Source organism: Anas acuta, chromosome 1 (genome assembly GCF_963932015.1).
Source record: "Anas acuta chromosome 1, bAnaAcu1.1, whole genome shotgun sequence".
Lineage (NCBI taxonomy): Eukaryota > Metazoa > Chordata > Aves > Anseriformes > Anatidae > Anas > Anas acuta.
In genome coordinates this window covers 203,732,588-203,753,040 of record NC_088979.1, presented here as the reverse complement: position 1 = coordinate 203,753,040, position 20,453 = coordinate 203,732,588, and the positions used below count along the sequence as shown (strand labels likewise).

General features: G+C 51.8%; 1 protein-coding gene across 12 annotated transcripts in view; it reads left to right on the top strand.

Annotated features, from left to right (window-relative positions):
• Window positions 1-115: 115 nt before the first annotated feature.
• Window positions 116-20,453, top strand: part of NRF1 (nuclear respiratory factor 1) — a 50,844-nt gene continuing 30,506 nt past the window's right edge. For 8 of the 12 annotated variants that reach the window (XM_068670187.1, XM_068670185.1, XM_068670184.1 and 5 more), the window contains exons 1-5: window positions 4,150-10,990; window positions 11,109-11,340; window positions 14,463-14,577; window positions 16,489-16,615; window positions 17,195-17,335. In XM_068670187.1, coding sequence (XP_068526288.1) covers window positions 10,880-10,990; window positions 11,109-11,340; window positions 14,463-14,577; window positions 16,489-16,615; window positions 17,195-17,335 — 726 coding nt within the window. In that variant the 5' untranslated portion in view covers window positions 4,150-10,879. Of the gene's footprint in view, window positions 270-2,534; window positions 2,849-4,149; window positions 10,991-11,108; window positions 11,341-14,462; window positions 14,578-16,488; window positions 16,616-17,194; window positions 17,336-20,453 lie in introns of those variants that run through there. The other 4 variants (XM_068670182.1, XM_068670181.1, XM_068670180.1 and 1 more) reach the window with 4 other exon arrangements.

Sequence of the window (20,453 nt, the reverse complement as noted above, 5' to 3'; positions counted from 1 at the left end):
CCCCCCCCCCCCTCCTCCTCCTCCCCTCCCTCCCTCCCTCCCTCGGCCTCCTCCTCCTCCTCCTCTCCCTCTCGCCATTGCGGCGGCTCAGGGCTCGAGCCCCGCCGCTTCCTCCCCTCCCCCTTCCCCGAGGGGGGCTCCCCCCCTTTTTTTTTTTTTTTTTTTTTTTTTTTTTTTTTTTTTCTCTCTCTCTCTCTCCTCTCTTCCCTCCCTCCCTCCCCGCCGCAGGCTTCCACGGCGCAGGCCCGCCGCAGCGCAGCCGCTCTGAGGTGAGCGTCCTACCGCGCAATCTCCCAGCTCCTCCAGCCCCGGCGCAGCCGCAGCAACGCGGGGGCCCCCACCGGCCGATCCCGGACCCCCCCCCTTACACCTTTTCCCCTTTTTTTTCCCCTTCTTTCCCCCCCCCCCTTTTTTAAATCCCTTTCCTCCCCTCACGCCCCGCTCCTCGCCTCACGGGGCCGCCTTTTTTCATTAGGCCGCGCTAGGCCTCGGGGTGGGGGGGGGTGGGGGGGTGAAGGCGCCGCTGTGGTGGTTTTTAGGGGGTGTTTGGGGGGGGGACACCGGGACATGGCCACCCCACAACAACCGGGGGGGGCTGCGGGAGGCCCCCCACAACCTCAGGGGAGCCCTCGAAGGCCTCAGCCCGGAGCCTGGGGGGGGGGCACCGGGAGCGCGGCCCCGTTCCCTGCCCTCCCCCCCCCCCCCCGGGTTTACCTCAGGGCCCCGCTGGAGTTTTCCCCCCTTTTTTCCTCCCCCCTCTCGTTAATTTCCCCCCCTTTTATTTTTTTTCACGCCTAATGGTCTTGTATTTCCCCCCCCCTATTTCTATTTCTTTCCTTTTTCCCTCCCCTTTTTAGTTTTCTTCCTTTTTCCCTCCCCTTTTTTAATTTTTTTCCCCCGTTTTCCTCCCCGTTTTGAATATTTTCTTTTCCCTCCTTTTTAATTTCCCCCCCTTTTTATTTTCCCCCTTTTTTATTTTTACCCTTTCCCCTCCTTTTTTAATATTCTTATTTTTCCTCTCTTTTTAATATTATCCATTTTTAATACTCTCCCTTTTTAACATTTTCCTTTTCCCCCCTTTTAATAATATTTCCCCCTTTTCCCCCCTTTTAATAATTTTTCCCCTTTTCCCCCCTTTTAATAATTTTTCCCCTTTTCCCCCCTTTTAATAATTTTCCCCCTTTCCCCCCCTTTTAATAATTTTTCCCCTTTTCCCCCCTTTTAATAATTTTTCCCCTTTTCCCCCCTTTAATAATTTTTCCCCCCCTTTTAATAATTTTTTCCCCTTTCCCCCCTTTTAATAATTTTTTCTCCTTCCCCCCCTTTTAATAATTTTTTCTCCCCTTCCCCCCTTTTTTATTTTTTTCCTCCCTTTTTATTTTTTCTCCTCTTTCCTTCCCAATTTTATTTTTCTTCTCTTTTCATTGCCCTTTTAATATCCCCCCTTTTTATTTTTTTTCTCCCTTTTCCCCCTTTTAATTTTTATCCCTTTTTCCCACCTATCCCCTCCTTTTTATTTTCCCCTTTTTCCCCCTTTTTAATTTTTCCCCTTTTTCCCCCATTTTTATTTTTCCCCCTCTTCCCTCCATTTTTAATTTCCCTCTTTTCCCCTGCTTTTTATTTTTTTCCCTTCTCCCCTTTTTATTTTTTCCCTCTTCTCCCACTTTTTATTTCCCCCTTTTTATATTTTGACCCCCCTTTTATATTTTGACTCCCCTTTTCCCCTCTTTTTATATTTCCCCCCTTTTTATATTCCCCCCTTCACCCCTTTCCTAAATTCCCCCCTTCTTATTCCCCTCCCTTTTTATATTCTCCCCTTCCCCCCTTTTTATTTTCCTCCTTTCCCCTCTTTTTATTCATTTATTATTGTTTTTTTACATCTTTTTCCCCCTTTTCCCCCCTTACCTCCCCCTTCCCCCCTCGGGCTCTCCCCCTGCCCTAATGCCCCCTGCCCGTCCCTCCCCATCCCGCTGGGGCTCAGCTGCGCACTCGGGGGGCTCATCCCTGTGGGTTTTGGGGCCGTGATCGTTAACAGAATTTGGTGTTTTACCCCAAAAAGGGCCCTACAGGTGTGCTTTGTGCTGCGAGCCAGGCTGGATGGACGCGGGCATTTTCCCTCCCGGTTTTGTTGGGGACACCACGGCTTTGGGGTCACCCGCACCACTGTTTCTCATCCTTACAAGCTGTGGGATTGCTTTTATGGTGTCTGAATGCTGGGGGAATGGGTGAAAGAGAAGGCGTTCGTCTTTTTTTTGTGTGTTTGTGGCCAAACTGGGAGCAAGAGGCTTTCCCTCGAGGTGTACGAGGGAGCGCCTGCTGCTCGTGGTGCTGCTGGAAGGGCCGGGATCTCCCCCGACTCTTCCTTTAGGGTTTTTGATCTCATCCATCAAGGGGAAGCTCAAAGAGGGGTGTTTATAGCTCTGGATGGGGACCTTGGTGTTTCTGGAGCCCTGATGTGAAGGTCCTGGCACAAACCAGACCCTGGGTGGGTATGGGATGAGCTGAGGGGTGCCCCTTTCAGGCAGCTCTTTGCTCCAGGGCATTATTTATGGTGCTACCACACTTTCCAGGATAAAAACCCCACAACCGCTCTCCTGCGCTTTCACACCTGGGGTATTTTGCCACGAGGACGGCCCCAAGTGTTGGAATCTGTTGCTCTGGAGCCTGAATTGTTTCTCGTAGGCTTTCAAACAGCTCGGTCACCTCTGGCAGGGCTCAAGCCCGGAAGATCTCAGCCTCGTGGGTGAAAATCGGGACAAAAACGAGTGCAGGAGCTCGGGGTGAGCACTGGGGCAGCCCCATAGCACGAATCCTGCTTCAGCTCCAACTTCTGCAGCCGTGTGCGTAGGTCCGTAGGAAAAACCTATAATTTATATTTCTTCTGTGCACCTGATGCTCAGTGCGCGGGTTATTTAATTAATTAACTTTTGGAATACAGGCCAGGGTCTGCTTAACGAACTTAGGGCGCGTGGGGGGCATCGTGCTGCTTTCACCCCGTGAATCACGACTCCAGAAGCCAAACGGTGCTGATGTGGATGATCCCGCTGAGCTCCCGAGTCCTCCAAGCACCCGTGGACGGGCCGTGAAGCAGCACCACGAACATCTCCTCTCTGCTTCCACCCATTTTTCAGCTTCCACCAGGAGCATTCGGCCCCGGGCGAAGCTTTTCGGGCCCTCCTGGGGCTTTGCAGTCAGCAGGGGTGTTGGGAAGAGCCTCAGTTATAGGGCGACCCCAGAGCCCCGTTCTCTTTTTTGGGTTTTCAGCCTTTTTTTAGAGGCTGTAAGCAACAAGTGGATCGCTCGGGCTCCGCGCACCGATGGCCACGTGGAGATTTTTCAGCCCATTTCCGCAATTTTTGTCCCATTCCAAGCGCAGAGGTGGGAAAACCCAAAACATTTCCCCTCCCGGAGCCTCCCTTTCACTCCGAAGCCACCGAGTAGCCCAAAAAGGAACAATTCCCGCCCGCCATTCGTTACGTAACCGCCTAATTAAACTCATCAAACGGGGATGAGGCCAAAAGCCTTGGGAAACTTCCCCCATGTCTGGGTCAGAAATGGTTGCGAGACCACAGCCCCGGAGCCTCCGTGCCGTGTTTACGTTGCGACATCCCCTGTGCTGTGTGAATGAATCCCCCCCGTGAGTTTATTTTGGGCTTCAGCCTTGGATCCTCCCGCCCTGCTTGGCCACGGAGAGGATCCTCGTGCTCCCAGGTCCTCCCCTGAAGGGGAAGGGGCTCGTGGTGCTGAAAAAAAAGCCAAAGAGCTCTAAAACGCAAGGCACGGCAGGAATTAAATCTCGTGTTGCCTTTTCGGTGCTGTTTTTTAATTCCTTGCTCTCCAGTCCAGCCCCACCTGTGAGGAAACCGGCCGCGTGGTGAGCGCAAGGCGTGGAGGTGGCCACGTTCGTGGCTCCTTCTCAGTCCCGTGGAGGGAAAGAAATTCAAGCCAGGATTTAAATCCAGCACGCGGGGAAATCTTTGAGGCTGTAGGTGCAGCCTCTTGGAAAATTCAGATCCTCGCCATCCTGGGAGCTTGGAGGAGCGTCCCCAAACGGGGCAGAGCGCACGGCTGCCTTCCTCCAGCTGGAATATCCCACAGCAGGTGTCAGAGGCTGTGTCTGGAGGTCCACGGGTGCACAGCTCCTCCTCTTGAGCAGCTTTTGGGGAAAAGAAAGGAGGAAAAAAGCTTAGAATAAGATTTGTAAAAGAAGGGTTTCCTTTGTGCGTGGTTCCCCTCGGCGTGAGGACGGAGCGCTGGCTGTTAATTACAAAGGGTTAATTACCCCCATCAGCTGGAGAGGGGCTAACTCGGTTGAAATGACTTCTGGCTGCGAAGTTTGGAGTGAAATATTTTGGAATTGGGGTTTTTGAGTGGTTTTGGGAGCAGCAGGATGCGTGCGTTGATGTGGTGCCACCTCTGAGGGACCGCGTCCTGCAGAGCATCGCAGTGGGGTCAGCTCTGCCCCAGGCGTTCCTCGTGGATGCTGGGAGGAAAAAATACAATGAAATGACCTAAAATTCGGGAGAAAAAGAGGAGAAAAAGGCAGATCTGGCAGCGGTTGGTGCTACAGATGTGAAGTTAAACCGTAACAAGGACTGGCTGCAGATCTCAGCGCCCGTTGTGGGCTGAGCAGCCCGTCTCGTTTCCAAACGATGCCTTTCAGCAGAAACTTCAGCAAATAGGAGCTCGAGCTCCTGATAAATGTGTGCAAAATCCCTTTTCTCTCTCTTCTGGGCAGTGTTTCCCGCAGCGAGATGTGTTTCTTCTTCCAGGTGATGAGCTGGTGATGAAACGAGCGCAGTAAGGGAGGGCGTTTGGGTTGGTTTCCTAGAATTTATGTTTTTTAGGACTTTTTTAATGCCGCAACTGGTCGCGTAGGGATTGTGTTTCCACCCTAATTAAAAGGCTAATTGCATCGTGCCACGGGGGGACGCTGTGGAACGAGGGCTGGGTGGTTTCAGTCCCTCTTAGAGCTCGAGTTGCCGCGTCTCAGCCGGCCCCGTGCCGCCGTGAGCCAGCATTAAAAAAAAAAAAAACTTTAACTTTGGTCCTGCTGGGACAGGTAAAAGCTGAAATCCGTCACTTTGCCATCACGGAAAGGTGAACGCGTGGCTGATATTTAACCCGTGGGAGATGCCAACTCAGCGTGATGATGGACACGATGGAGAGGGCTCCATCCACTACCCTGAATCCAAAACCTACTTTTAGGGAGGATGGGAGTGCCTCCTTCTTTTCTCCCCCCTCAGAAGAGGCAGGGGGAGGTCTGGGCTGTGCCTGGCCGTGTGTGGTGGTGGAGCCACGAGAGGCGTCGCTTCCCACGGAGCTGTGAGCTCCACCTGGAAGCAGTTTGGGAAATAATTTGGGTGAGCTCTGTGCCCCCGAGAGCCAGGTTGGACGGGGACGGCTGCGTTTCACTAAATATGATGCTCAGGCAGCGATCAGCTCTGCTCCCAGCTCTCCTGGAGGACTCATCTAGGGGCTGGCAGCTCCTCCGACTCAGGACCAGTCAAAAATGGGCCATTTTTGGCCGCTGCAGGCTGCTAGACACGAGGCTAGCAAGATTTGGGTGGCCAAAGCATGATTTTCTTGCTCTGTGTTTCCGGGTGAGGTTAATCCCTCCCGGTGAGCGCAACCTCCAGAGTCTGCTGCGGGGATGCTGAGGGGACCGGGAAACATCTACGAGCCTTAAAAACAGCACAGAGGGCTTCGTGCCAGAAGAGCAAAAAGCAGCGCCAGGCAATTTCAGCTGTACAATTACACCCAAACAGGGTTTTATTTTATTAGTAAATGGCGGATGATTAATTTCCCCCTGGATCATTTTTCACTTCGGAATTATTCCAGGCCGTCTTCGCAGGGAGCCTAGAGTTTATCTGGACGTGCAGCGGCGCTTCGAAATAGCTTTTTAAACAAAACCTTGGGCGGTAAGCGCATAGGAAGTGCTCTTTAATCTGATTTCACGCCTGCAGGATGCCACACGGCAGTTTGCTGACGAGCTCCCCGTCACCTCAGCCCGGATCACCGAAGGTATTTGAGATTTCCCCCCTTAGGTGATGGTCACGGTGGCAGGAGGAGCTGTTCCAGCTTCAAGCAGTTTCTTCCTCCCCTATTTTTTTGGAATAAAGGTGGGCCACGTGCTCTGCTGGACCCGCTGCTGCAAAAACCACCAGGGCTGGGGAGCGAGGCACCACGTGCTGGCATTTCGGAGACCTTCACCCTGCGACCCTGCAGGGGATGGTGCTGAGCATCGTGGCTCTCAGCCAGCACACCCCGTGGCTCCCCTCCAAGCTGGGAGAAGGAGAAAAAGCGAGCAGCAAACGGCTCTGAGCTGCTGGAGAGGCCTCTTTCCTCGCAGAGGTGCTGCTGGATGCCCAAATACCCGCGGAGCTGCCCCGTGGGATTTAGCACGCCCAAGATCACAGCGGCCCCGTGGCTTCCCCGCTCCACAATAGCCCCCCGAGAACAAAAGTGCCACTGTGGTGCTGGGTGTTTAATGCAAAGCGAGCCGTTTATTTACAGGGGAGGCTTGAAGCCATTAAGGGCGTATTAAACTCCAGATGCTCGTCGGCTTCACACACGCACAAAAAAAAAGAAAGAGTGGAAGAAAGGGAAGGAGGTGTCGCACGTTTTCTGGAAGAAATCAGCTCCCCGAGCATGGAGCAGCCTTCCGTTGAAGTTAAAGCCACGAGGAGGGTGCCCGGCTTGAATAATGACAGATTTTTTAATTTTTTCTTCCTTTTTTAAACCAGTTTTGAGACGGGGCCGTGCGGTGCCAGACGGCGAAGCGCGACGTGCCGGTTTTCCGTGCAGAGCAGGGCTGGCGATAAGGAGCTGAGCGCAGCGAGGGGATCAGCCCGAAAATGGGTTAGGAAAGAAGGAAAAAAAAAAAAAACAAAAACCACAACAGGAGTGGTTCTGTTCCTTTGAAACAAATTAGGAAATGAGCTTGTGGGGTTGGGGTGACAGGAGGAGGATGAGGAGCAGCCTGGTGCCGGCTGCCTCGCTCCTTGAGGGCTAGGAGCTGATGCAAGCTGATTGCCCCTCTCCTTCACTCAGTACCGCGTCCCACGGCGTCTGGTTTGCTGCTATATCCTCAAAATTTCAGCTCTTTTCAGAATTCAGGGCCAATTCTTCGGAGAGCACCAGGTGGGTCGCGTAACCCAACCTTTCTGCTCTGTCTCCCTGCTAGGAGGAGGAGAGGGTCGGTGTAAAACGAGTACAGGGCCAGCACCCAGCGCTGGAAAGGCTAACGAGTCTATTAAACGAGGTAACTACTGACATCCATCACTCATCAAGTGCCTTCTGATAAAGTGTGTGCCCCTAAACAGGGGAAAATCCAGGCACTGGCGGCTTCCAGTCCTGTGCTTACCCCATAGAGCAAGGTGTAAGGTCAGCCCCTGCGCCTCGATGCTCTGCAGCCACCATTTCGTCTTCCCCAATGGTTTTGCATCCATTCTAAAATCATTTCACCTGCCAAAGGTGTCAGACCCGGCAGCTCTTTAGTTCCTGGTCAATCTGAGCGGGATTTTGGGTGAGCTGGAATAAAAAAAACAGCCACCCGATGCGAAATGCTGGGGGAATTCGGGATGCTCGCCTCGGTGCTGGCTGTCTGCAGCACCTGGAGTGCTCTGAAGGATAAAAATAAGCTCAGGCCACATCTGGTAAGGGTTTTTCCAGCCGGGCTGGCGTGCCTCCTCAGTTTGTTCTGGTGTGGACACTTTATTTTTGGCTCAGTAAAGCACCCGTGTGGCCACATGAAACTTGGTAGAGGAGAGCTCCGGCGGGGCAGCTCGCGTGGTTTGGGGTCGATCTGGTTCCTTCGCTTTATGTCCACACCACAGGTGGCACCAAGTGGACGAGACCTCTCTTTTAACCCACCTGGCATTGAGTTTAACGTAGAATTCATGGGCTTTGTGTTGTTTTTCTGCTGTTTTGGGTTGCTCTGCTCCTCCTGTGCCTGATTTTCTTCCAGCTCTGGTGCCAGCAGCCACCGATCGCAGCCGATGGTGCAGCAGAGGGACCCCAGCACGGTCACGAAGCCTCAGCAGAGGGCTTTGTCCTCATAATTATTTTTTTTAAGCACTTTACATGACTATAAAAAGACTTCTGGCTGCCGACCAAGGCTTCTGGACTGAGCTACAACCACCAGGAGATGTCTTAGCAGGCATCGTCGTGCTGTGAGGGTTTCCTTACGCCCGAAACTGCTCCCGTTGATGGGGTACGACGGGAATAAACACGGCTTTTCTGGAACGGTGAATAAATGAAATAAATCCGTAATTTGGTAACGGTCAGCAGAGGCTTCAGGTGAGGTGCCTGCTCCCAAAGCCTGAGTGTCAGGAATACCGTGAGTATGTGAAGAATACAAGGAACTATGTGAGGTTTCAACACAGTTTTGAGGCTTTTCCCCTTTGGTCTGTGATTTTAGGAGCTTTTTGGAAGGAAAACGTGCGGAGAGGAAGAGCGTAGAGGTTGGAAAAGTAGAGAGCCTGCATCCAGTGAGGTCAGCTGTCAGGTTAAACGGGAAATAATTCCAATTATGACCTGGTAATGAGTTAAAGGAGCTGGTGGCATTGCTGTGTGCACAAAAGGGGGGGACCAGGAGGACCCCAGGTGCCCCCAGCCTCAGCCAGGCTGCATTTGTAGGATTTTATTAGATCTGGTTGGAATCGAGCGGGCTTCACCTCGACATAATCACTGTGCCCATGAGAAGCACTGCTCGGTGACCCTTGCTGACTCAAGAACACGTGGCTCAGCGTCTTCCATCTACGACCAGTTTTATTTATAAATTTATTTATTTATTTTTTATTTATAAGCATGGTGGCATTTTGAGTGGTGTCAAGGGTGTAGAGTGCCTCGATCCGAGCACCTTTCCTCCTAAAGAAAGCGGTGCCTGAAGCATCGGTCACCTCGCAGGCTTGTTTGGGTACAGCACTTTGGTTATATTCTGCTAATCTTAACACTTTTTTTATTTAAATAGCAAGTCCCTGAAGTTGTTTGGCACCACGGAGCAAGCAGCAGCGTGCCCTTGCAGGAAGCCCTGCCCCGCTGAGCTGCTCCATTCGGGTTTGGTGTGAAATCTCCGCCACGCTCCCCCCGTTTTTCCCTGGAAATGGCAAAATAAGGCCCTGGGAGGAAGATTACGGTTGATTTGTTTCAACCAGAAAATTTCACTTTGCTTCCACGCGCGTCGGCATCTTGGGTCCTGCCTTACGGAGGTCTTTGACTCACTGTTTTGGGGTGGTTCTGACATTATGGTCTGGCTTGTAGGGAGGGCTGGACAACAGCATCCAGCTCCGTTAGCCTGTTTATGGTAGATAGTGAGCTTGGGAGCACAGCTCTCTGGTTTTAATCACTATCCCTTGAGCTGGGGCTCTCAGACAAGATTCACCCCAACATTTAGGGTATTGCTGTGCACTACAGCAATGCGGGCACCCCGAGGATGAAAATCCTACATAAATACCTGCAATTCCCTTCTGCTTCCATCCCACTGCGTTGGAGGACACCAAATTAACGGGGTCAGCTCTGGTGCTGCACAAGGGAGAGCCTTCATTTCATGTGCCCCTTGTTATTAGAGGTGTGTAGGAAAGAAACCAGCCCTACAGACACAAAGTAAAGGGATTCTGTGCCCCGGATCCTTTTCCGTGAGCCGTGAACCCACAGCATCAAAGCTGGAAACCTCCGTGGTCGCTGGAGGGAGGCTGGTGCTTCGCGAGGAGTTGGCCACGCTCTGGATTCTTGGCCAAGCATTGAGCGGGGTGAGACGCTTTGGAGAGCGTCTTCGACTTTTGGGGAAGTTCAGTGACTTTTTGGGAAGATTTAGGTGGATTTCTTCGTGTTGGTAAGCAAGAAGCCGTGCCGAAATGTCTTCAGAAGACAGAGGAAGAACAAATGTGTGTGTGGATGTGGAGCTCCCTCCTCCTAAAGCCTAGGGTCTGCTGGCTGGGGAGCTCTCCGTTGAGCACATTGACCTGCTGAGCTGCCCGTGGCCTTTTTGGGAGGAACGTGGTGGTTGCAAACATCTTGGCCAACTGGAGAAGCCCTCAGGGTCCTGTTCTGAGCGTGGGGCTCTCTAAAATAATCGCACGCCTGGTTTTGGCGTCTTGGAGCTGGAAATACCTTTGCAAGAGCTGTTCCGTGTCCATTGCATTCGGTGTGCCGAGGTACAAAAGGCATCCCAAGGCACCTGGAAACGAGCCTGTGGAAATCAGCTGGTGATGAGGGGAAAATCTGGAAAATCTGTCAGGTTTCAGCTTCTTGGTCAGGAGATTTAGGTAGAAATAAATGCATTTAAGTACCGCCTGCTTCCCACCTTGTCTGTTTTTCTGTTTCTTGTCTAGACTACGGCAACCAGGTCCTGGCTTCTGAGCTTGTGCTGCTTAAAAGCTGCTGCAGCCCTGGACGTGCCTCGTCCCTTTTTCCTCTCTCCCAAATTCAGTACGAGACTCTGGTTCTCTCCTTTGGCCACCAAACACCTCAATTTCTGAGCTGTCCCCCATTCTCCCCCGTTTCTTCCACGGAGTGTCCCACACTTGTAATCGGCTCTTGCAATATCTCAAGTTTTGTTCTTTCTGCGTTTTTGCCAAAATAACCTTGGCCAAGCGCTCTTCCTCCTGGTCCCCTCGTTCCTGCCATTGCGTTGCGTGGTGGTTGTGATGATGTGTTTATTTTTTTTTTGTGATTGTAATTTGCTGGTTGATTATTTTGATAACAAGTTACCGAAAGCTTTAGAAAAGCCGAGTGTGAGGCTGGAGGAGCTGGGCTGAGCACTGCCGCCGAGCATCTCCCCTTACAGCCCTCTCCTGGAGAGGCAGAACTGAGCTGGGTGGGCAGGGCTCCTCACCTCGGGGTTACCAGGTCCATAAAAACCTTCCCTGCAGCGAAGATGCCTGCCTGTGGGTGCTGTTTGGAAGCAGTGATCTTCTCCAAACACTTCAAGTTCCTCTTCTTCCTCCTGGCACAATTATTTCCCTCCTGCAGGAGGCCACGAGGGGAGGTAACCTCTGTTCCCTCCTGCTCACCCAGCAGGCTCAGAAACCTCCTCCTGCCCTCATTTATGGCACGTCAGTGTCCCTAACGCCTCTCCTGTCTTTTTTTTTTTCTCCCCCTGACAGCCTCTATTGATGGAAGAACACGGGGTGACCCAAACAGAACACATGGCCACCATCGAGGCCCACGCAGTGGCCCAGCAGGTGCAGCAGGTCCACGTGGCCACCTACACGGAGCACAGCATGCTGAGCGCGGACGAGGACTCGCCCTCTTCCCCCGAGGACACCTCCTACGATGACTCTGACATCCTCAACTCCACGGCTGCCGACGAGGTCACGGCTCACCTGGCTGCAGCAGGTAACGCCCGCGGGATGCTCGGCGTTGTTCCCCCGATGCCGTGCTCCTACAGAGGTCCCAAACAGCATTTTTGGGGAGCCAGGTGGTCTTTTCACCCCTCAGAGCTTCCTTCCAGCTCTGAGAGCGATTTCTTGCCAGCCCTGCTGCTTGCTTGGGTGTTGCTGAGCTGAGCCACGTCGCCTGGTCAGTGTGTGCTGGGAATAAGAGGTTGGTTTGTACACTGCAAAGGTCCCGAGTACATCCTGCCTCCAAAATGAAGCTAAAATACCAAATATATCAAAGAGCAAACTTATTCCAACCCCACATAAACAACAGCCAAAATAATCCAACAGTGCCACGCATTTCTGCATAACCAGGATGCTCAGAATTTAGGGCTTTCCCAAGGAGATACCACAACTGGTGCTGGCGTATCTGGAATGGAAAAATATTTCAGGATCACCTGCTCCTTCCAGCAAAGCCCTTCCCAAATACCCTCAACGTTTGCCCTGTAGTGAATCTACCCCCCTAGCAGAAAAATGCAGTGATAAATAAGCACTCGCCTGCTCCATAGCTGAGGAATAAAGCTCCTGACCTGCTTGATGGCACCCGTGAAGTTGTGGAAGGCAGCTAAAAGTGTGTCAGCACTCCTAGGTGCAGCAAGAGTCCCTGCTAAGGGGTGCACAGCCACGCTGAGCAATGAACCCTTGCTATAAACAGCTTTGAGGGGAAGACTTGCCTGTAGGTTGTCTTAACAAGTAAGTGAAACCTCCTGGAGTCCCTGTTGAGAGTTGTGAAAAGGCAAAAATGTTCCTGGAGAAGCTTTTCTGCGCTTGTATGGCACGAGAGGAGGTGGATCACGTGCGTTAAAGAAGAGCTGATAAAAATGGAGAGGAGATGTTTGAGTAGAGGTTACTGGCAGGGGTTTGGAACTTGTACGGAAGTTTCAGGGCTGGGAAACTGCTGCCACCTCTGGGAGCCAGGCTGCTGCTGCTCGTGGGCATCTGCCACTTTTGAAAGTATCCTGAAACCACCCCAAATTTGGGAAGTAAACTTGCCCTCGTCCCTTCCCTTCATCCTAAATCCTGAAGCACTCTTCTGCTTTGCTTGCCCATCGCGTGGTGCTTTTCTGGTTAAGTTCTGCCAGGATTTCTGATTTTTGCCTCCTCCCATCTGCACCTTTGCCTGTCCCCGTTGCTGCAGCTTTCTGCTGCGGCATCACCACGTGGGTCTGACTGCCCAGCTGCTGCTTTGGTAGTGAAACCCCAAACCTGACTCTGATTTGGGTCTCCTGCCCTTCTCTAACCTGTGGCTCCTCTGCTACCACCAGCCCTTCCTCCCCAGCACACCAAAGCCTGGCCCCCTGCTTTGTCACACCTTAACGTTCATTTCTGATCCATTTCTGCTCTATTTACTTGACACCTTCACGGCTTTATTTTCCCTGAGGTTGGGCTGACACCCTGATCTGAAATCTGCTTGAGCTGCACCCTACAAAACTGCACCCTGACCATGCACAGTCCCTGCTGGAGCTCCGCTGTGCGTCGTGGTCCTGAGTGCTGCCCTGCTGAGCATCCCAGTCCCTTTGCTTATTCTTTTTGCAGTCTCAACTCTTGCAAATTTTTGGTTTTCCTTTCCAGCAGCCTGCCAAGCCCAGCAGGGGGTTGCAGGAGGGTCTTGCTGCACCCCAGGTGTGAGCAGCAGGCAGCAGCCTGGCCCCGACTCTCCCAGCCCAAAACCTGCACGCAGCGCAGATTCTTTGCAGCCAGTATTTCTCCATTCCCCCAAATCAACGTTTTTATCCTTTTTTTTCCCCACACAGGACAACAGAACACTGCAGGGCTTGGTGTACCCGTGGCAGGTAGCACTCTGGTCACTCCTGCTCACCAAAAATGGGGTGGCAGTGCCAGCCCCGAGCCGTGTCTTAGAGAAAACGCTGACATCTGGCACTTCTCTGGTGCCATGGGTTTGGTAGCGAAGGGCTTCCTGCCCCGGTGGCTGAATCTTTGTCAAACACAGAGGTGCAGAGCTTTTGGGCCACCTGATGTGGTCTTTGTCCTCTGACACGTGGAGAAACCACGCAGAGCACTTGTGGGGGCTGCTCGGGAGTCAGAGGCAAGTCCTGGAGCCTGTGTTAGAGGCCGTGAGATCTCTGATAGAAGCCCAATTCACTGCGTGTCACTTGGTTCACCTGGTAAATCCAGCACAAGAAGGACGAGGACCTGTTAAAATGGGTCCAGAGGGTGCCATGAGGGTGCTGCAGGGGTTGGAGCCCCTCTGCTGGGGGTGCTGGGGGTGCCTGGAGAGGAGAGGGCTCCGGGGAGACCTCATAGCAGCCATCCTGTACCTAAAGGGGGCTTAAAGGAAAAATTGAGGGAGATTTTTTATAAAAACATAATAATAAGGTAAGAGGTAAGGGTTTTAACCTGAAAGAGGGGAGATTAGGTTAGATTTAAGAAGAAATGCTTTATTATGAAGGTGGTGAGGCCCTGGCCCAGGCTGCCCAGAGGAGCTGGGGGTGCCCCAACCCTGGGGGTGCCCAAGGCCAGGCTGGATGGGAAGTTGTGCCCATGGCAGGGATTGGGACTGGCTGGGCTTGTAGGATCCCTTCCAACCCAAACCCTTCTGTGATTCTGTGATACTTCCTCTAACTTAATCAGCTTCCCATTACACAGATTGTCCGAAGTGTGACCATGAAAGCAATAGCTCTGCACTGTCGTGGTCCCTGCTGTGCTTCAGGGCCCATTGTGGGACTCTGCCAGTTACTGAGGATTTACAATTTCTCTCCCTTCAGAGCTGGTTTTTAATCCCCAGGGAAATCCCTAGGCCCCTAACGCTGCAGCTGAGGTGGCTGAGCAGGATTCCTGGCTCTGTACCAGGCATCTCCTCACCTGCTGCCAGGATCTCCTCGGTTGCAGTTGGATGTTTAAGATCCTGGAGTGCTTGAGTTCTTCGGTGTGTTTGGAAAATGAAATATGTAATTACACAACTGGAAGGAGAGCTTTGGAGTAAAATATGTGACTTTCACCTGAGACTTGGGGTCACCCTGATCTGGGGGGATGCCCCCGAGCTGAGCCCTTAGGGCTATCCCTGAGGGACCTGACCCTGAGCTGCGTGTGCTGATTCACCCTCTGTGGTTTGATTTCCAGGCCCCGTGGGGATGGCAGCGGCCGCTGCGGTGGCGACGGGTAAGAAACGAAAGCGACCCCACGTTTTTGAATCCAACCCCTCGATCCGCAAGAGGCAGCAGACGCGTTTGCTACGGTAAGGACTCATTCCTGCACCCTGACACCCAGGTCTGCCTCCTCGATCCGCTCCCAGTGCCTTCGGTGACAAAACCAGGTGCTGCCCACGAGTCCTCCAGCTTGAGGAGCCTGGGGCATCTCACCTGGAACCCACGAGCTGTGTTTTAACTGGGGGAAATGGCTCAAATCGTTGCTTTGCTCATTTTTACAGTGGTGTTCTGATCACTTGGGGCTGACGTGACCGTTGTGGTGACTGACCCAGCCTGTAGTTTACACAACTGAGGGGAGATGCCCATTAAAGCTGATCCCGACCCTCTTTGGCTTTAAAAGCTGTAGAATTCTGTGGGCAGAAGCCCCTGTAGCCCTCGGGGTGCTGCATCACGAGTGCTCTGAGCGTGTCTGCCCACCTGATGGCCACCGAGGAGCACTGGTGCTGGAGTGACTTCTGCAAGCCTCTAAAGATCACCTGCAATTCTGTCCTGAGGAAACATCTCTAAATATTGGCTGGTACTGCTCAAAACATTTTGGAAGAAGACAATTTTTGCTTTTTAAACTGTTCTGGCCTTAATTGGGTTGTATCAAAAAATCTGGTGTATTTGTCAGCCTCTGGTACTTGCTGCCTTCCTCCTGCACGCACGCTGAGCACCCTGAAGTAGTGAAGGCCAGAGTCACCTTTTTCTTCCCCTCCTTGTAAAGCTGGTGAGAAATTAAGTTGGTTTTCTTATATTCTGCTTACTCACCTGCTGAGTCCTACAACACCCTTTGCACGTGACCAAAATGGAGAGAAATATGGCAGGATTAGCATTACATAGTATTTCCTGGGAGCAGGCTCCCTTTCTTTTTGTAGCATCATTTCATTTTTCCTTCCCCCACCTCTGCTGACTCAGCCACATTTGTGCAATGTTTTTGGAGAGCAAGTTTTTTTCATCTCTTGAAATGGGAACAATTTATTTTAAAAGGGACTCCACTCCAAAGAAGTACTTTTCCTTTCACACAGCAATTTCATTTTATTATGTGTAAAACACCAACAAAATGCATAATTTCTGTGCACTCTCACCAGTTTAACGTGTCTGTGTAAACACCAAGCACCGGCGTGCAGCAGGTGGGAGGTTAGTGCCTGATTCTGGGATCTCTGCAGTGCTGGTGCTGGTTCTTTGGCAATGTGTCTGCTGCTAACAGCAGGCTCTGAAATGACCAGGACAAAAACTAAAATGTCATTTTATGGCCATGCTCACGTCGCCTGGTGGTAGCTGCTGCTTCTCCCCTGCTTAACGAGGTTCTGCTAAAGTTTCTGACACGTTCCCTTGTGTTGTTTGGAAGTTAATAAGAGGAGGAAAGCCTGATGGAACATTTTCTTCCTACAGAGAGCTCATTCCAAAGGGACCTGCTGATGTGGCAGGTGTTGGAGTACGTGGGTTCCCTGTGCTTAGCTGGTGCAATATTTCTGGTTCTTGCCTGTTGTGTCGTTGGCAGTTGAGTGCCTACGGTTCTGGTTCGAGTAGGGCTTGGTACTGGGGAATTGCAACGTGCTGTTATGGGGCTGAGTGTAAAATATCCTGTGTTTGCAGTCCTCTTTTGTTAAAATGTTCTTTACCTCACAATTTCTGTATCACTGATGAACTTAGCCAGTGACAGAGCGGATCCGCAGCCCCCCGCTGTCCTTGGCTTTGCTGCTCTGCTGATTTCTCTTTACTTTGTGCATCAATGGCAAAAAGGAGAGCGGGGAGAATAATTGATACCTGAGCTGCCGTGGGGCTGCAGGGAGCACAGCAGGCCTGCGGGAGCACCGTGTGGCTCGTCTGACCAGCTGGGGCTCTGCTTCTCACCTGGTTTGTCAATGGGGGGCATGAAGAAAGGGACTTGACAATGCCAGGGCTTGTGTTTCCAGCAGCAGCTGATCCCTGCTCACTGCTCCGTGCCTCTGTTTCAGGAAGCTCCGGGCAACGCTGGACGAGTACACCACCAGAGTGGGGCAGCAGGCCATCGTTCTGTGCATCTCACCCTCCAAACCCAACCCCGTCTTTAAAGTATTTGGAGCTGCACCCTTAGAAAATGTGGTAGGTGTCTCTAGGAAAAGGTCGTGTCATGAATCGCTCACCTTCCCCGCAGCTTTCATTTTAGCTCCAGGCAGCTTTGCAGGCCTGGCAGCGATCTGGAGGTCATGTTTAAGACCCTAGAGATAGGAGTTCAGGTTGTATGGACACAAGTCTAGCACTGAGCTCCTGTCTTCTCTGTCAGTGTTGCTGCCCAGCACATCTCACCAGGGCTGAATAGCCTCGATTAAAAATCAGAGGGGACAGGTAGTGTCGTGTCTTTGAACTCAGTTATCAGTGCTTGCACCTTGCCACAGACCAGGCAGTAAATGGAGCAGATCCTGAGTATGAAGCCTGGCTTCTGAACTTTTCTTTAAATCCCATAAATACTTCCACTTGGCGGCGTTACTTGACGTTTCATCATCAGCTCTCTGATGCAGCCAAGCCTTCAGGGCCGCTGGGTGTTTTTTACTTGCCAGCTGTGTCGTTGTTTGCTCCTTCTGCTCCGCAGCCCCCCGGGGAAGGCAGCTGGCCTTGCCTCCTCACCCTCTCCTCTCCTGGTGCTCCTTACCTTGTTTACCTGAGCTTAACGATTCCCCACAGGTCCGCAAGTACAAGAGCATGATTCTGGAAGACCTGGAGTCTGCGCTAGCCGAGCATGCTCCCGCGCCTCAGGAGGTTAACTCAGAGCTGCCACCCCTCACCATCGACGGCATTCCTGTCTCAGTGGACAAGATGACCCAGGTAAGCAGGCAGACGGGGCAGGAACTTGGCAGAACCAGAGAGAGAGAGAGAGATTTAGCACCTTACAACAAACTTATGTCTACATCCCCAGGGGATGCACTTAATCTCTTCTTTCCCAAGGGGCCGTGACAGCTCAGATGGAAGTTAGCCGTGAAGCTTTGTTATTGGTGCTTATTTTCTTCATGCAGCAGCAGAGATGCTTGTCAGGACTCGAGGTCAGGCTGCTGGGAGCATTCCCCTTTGAGCTGTTCTTCTCACCTCCCATGTGCTGTGAACAGGAAGCTATTTGTTCTGCACTTCGCAGTGATTTTTAGGCACTGAGGTCAGGGAGGTGGCTTTTGCAGTACCGTTTTGGCTCATCCTCCTTGGATGTTTCTTGTGTGCTCTGATTCCTGCCATCCTCCTCTTCCTGCCGTGGGCTGGAGCAGAGAAGAGCTTGTTAATTTGCTTAACTCCACATCAAACCTCGAGATCTTGCTGATGGAGACAGGGAGTTGTCTGCTCTAGGGATGTGGGGGGCTCCCTTTCTGTCCAGGTCCAGCCCCTTGCCAACCTTACTGCTGGGGAGAAGAAGAGGGGGGGCCCCTGAGGGAAACTTCCTTGGTGTGGGAGGGATCCTGCAGGGAATTCTCCTTCCCCAGGGGGTGCAGGACCTGAACTCAGCACGTTGCATCATAATACACTTGAAATGCTGGAAGCCAGCAGCAAGATGGAAAGGTTGGGGGCTTTGGGGCAACATACAAGCAGCGTGACAGCAAAGATGTGCTGATTTCCACTGTGCCCTGCAGAACCATCACGTGCTGGTCACACCACCAGCTCCTGTGCTTGGGCATAATCAGACACACTCACACTTTCTCATGCAGTTTTACAAAAGCTCCTGTGCCTTAAGGTATAACAGATCACGTTCCTAATCCATGACAACACAGAGCAAAACTTAGTTGCTGGTTTTGAAAGCTCGGCTCAGAGCTGTTGGAAGGCAGCTCTTGGTTTGGGTGGTTAATGGTTTCCCAAAACACTCCGCTGTTCTGGGGGTCTCTGATTTTATTTTAAAAGCACCAGTACGGAATTCTGGCATTCAGAAAAGCAGCCAAAAAGTTTCTCTATCACCTTGTCATCGTAGTAATTAAACAGAAGAGCCTAGGACTTAAAAACAAGGAGATGGAGGCATCGCAGTGGATTTTTTTCAGGGAGGGGGAAGCCATCCCCACGTGGTGTGAGCAGTGAAGGTGCCTGCACCCGCAGCGTGTGGGCTCTGAGGAAATAACAAGGAAATGAGCCATTGCTAGTGAAAGAAATAAGAACAGTGAAGGTGGGTGAATGAGGTCAGGAAGTCCAGTTTTTGCAGACCAGTGACACGTCCAAGGAACTGGTTTGCAGCGTGTGGAATATGTGCAAGAATAAACAGGTCCATAAAAAGGTCTCCTTGGCTGTTAACGTTGCACGTGCTGTCAAAGCAGCAATAAAAGTGCCAAGCTCTCACTTCAGAGAACCCTTCCACTGGGTTTATAATACAAATTGTTTATTTGTTATGATAGAGTTGGAAATTAAATATTTTGATGTTAAGGAGGGCTTCGGTGTTCTCTGCTTTTCCTCCGGACACAGCCGTGCAACCTCCCCTCCTAAAATCTCTGAATAAAACACTAATACTTTGCTTGTTCAGATAACAATAACAGGTTTGTTGTTTTTTTTTGTTTTGTTTTGTTTTGTGTTTTTTTTTCCTTGCAAGTATGTGACGTGGCCTTGGTCTTCAGGAAACCTTGCACAAAGATTTGGCCGAGCCACGTTGCCCCTGGGGTTTGGTTGCTTTGTGTGTCCAATCTAAGGCAGTAGTTGCTGGCAGAGCTTTTTTCTTCCTTTTTTTTCCTTTCCCAGATGCACCACTCCTGTGTTCCCAGGCTCCTTGTAGAACTGTTACACCAGAAATCCTTTTTCCTCCCCCCTCTGTATTTTGCAGGGCGTTCTGTCATCAAGCACGCAGCCTGCTGATGCAACAGCACAGCAACTTGGAGCCTCTTATCTCAAGCCCTCCCGTTCTCCGTTAGGGTAAAACAAGCCTCCCGTTAGGAATAGCCTTCTTCCTTCCAAAATCTGAATCCAAACAGCTTCGTGAAGGCTTTTCCTAAGCTGTGGACAGGGCGAGGTGTGGGCCTGGTTGGGGCAATCCCAAACATAAATCCAGGCTGGGTGGAGAGCAGCCCTGAGGAGAAGGATCTGGGGTGCTGGAGGATGCTCAGGGGCTGGAGCCCCTCTGCTGTGGGGCCAGGCTGAAGGAGCTGGGGGTGCTCAGCAGGGAGAAGAGAAGGCTCCAGGGAGAGCTCCCAGAGGGCTGCCAGGGCCTGAAGGGGCTGCAGGAGGGCTGGGGAGGGACTGTGTGTCGGGGGGGCAGGGGAAATGGCTTTAATCTGGAGGAAGGTAGGTTTAGATTAGAAATCAGGAAGAAATTCTTTATTCTGAGGGTGGTGAGGAGCTGGGGGTGCCCCATCCCTGGGGATGCCCAAGGCCAGGCTGGCTGGGGCTGGGGGCAGCCTCACATTTTGGAAGTCTTCTTTAGAAATCTCAGATCCTGGAGCCGCCCGCAGGCCGTCTGAGGACACAGCTCAGCAGATTTAACTGACAGGACTCCAGGCTCGGGTTTTCACAACGCAGCAGGTGTTCCTCCTTGGCAAAATTCAGGCAGTAAGGATGGTGCGAGTGGTGGGTACGAGATAATTTTGCTCTTGAAGGACTCCAGCTGCTGTGTAGTCTTTGCCAGACTCATGGCCAGGCTTTTAAAATAGAAACACAACACGGAGAAGCTGAGCATGATAAAGCTGCAATACTGTCAACTTTTATTTTCTTTGCCACAATGGGGTTTGAAATACATCAGTTAGAGGTGGTGGTGGGGATGCTGACTCCCAAATCCCTGCAGCCTCGTGCGTGGAAGGAGATGCTGCTGGTTTTTGTAGGATTTTGGATTCCCGGAGCTGCTGATGGAATTCTCTTTATCTGCAAACAAAAAAACGAGCTTTTATTGACTAAATACTACAGAGCCCGTGGAAAACCAAAATATTTACAGGTAGAAATTGGGCAGCACAATTCAGAGGTGTCTCCGAGCAGCTGCAGGTGGCTGCAGGCAGGT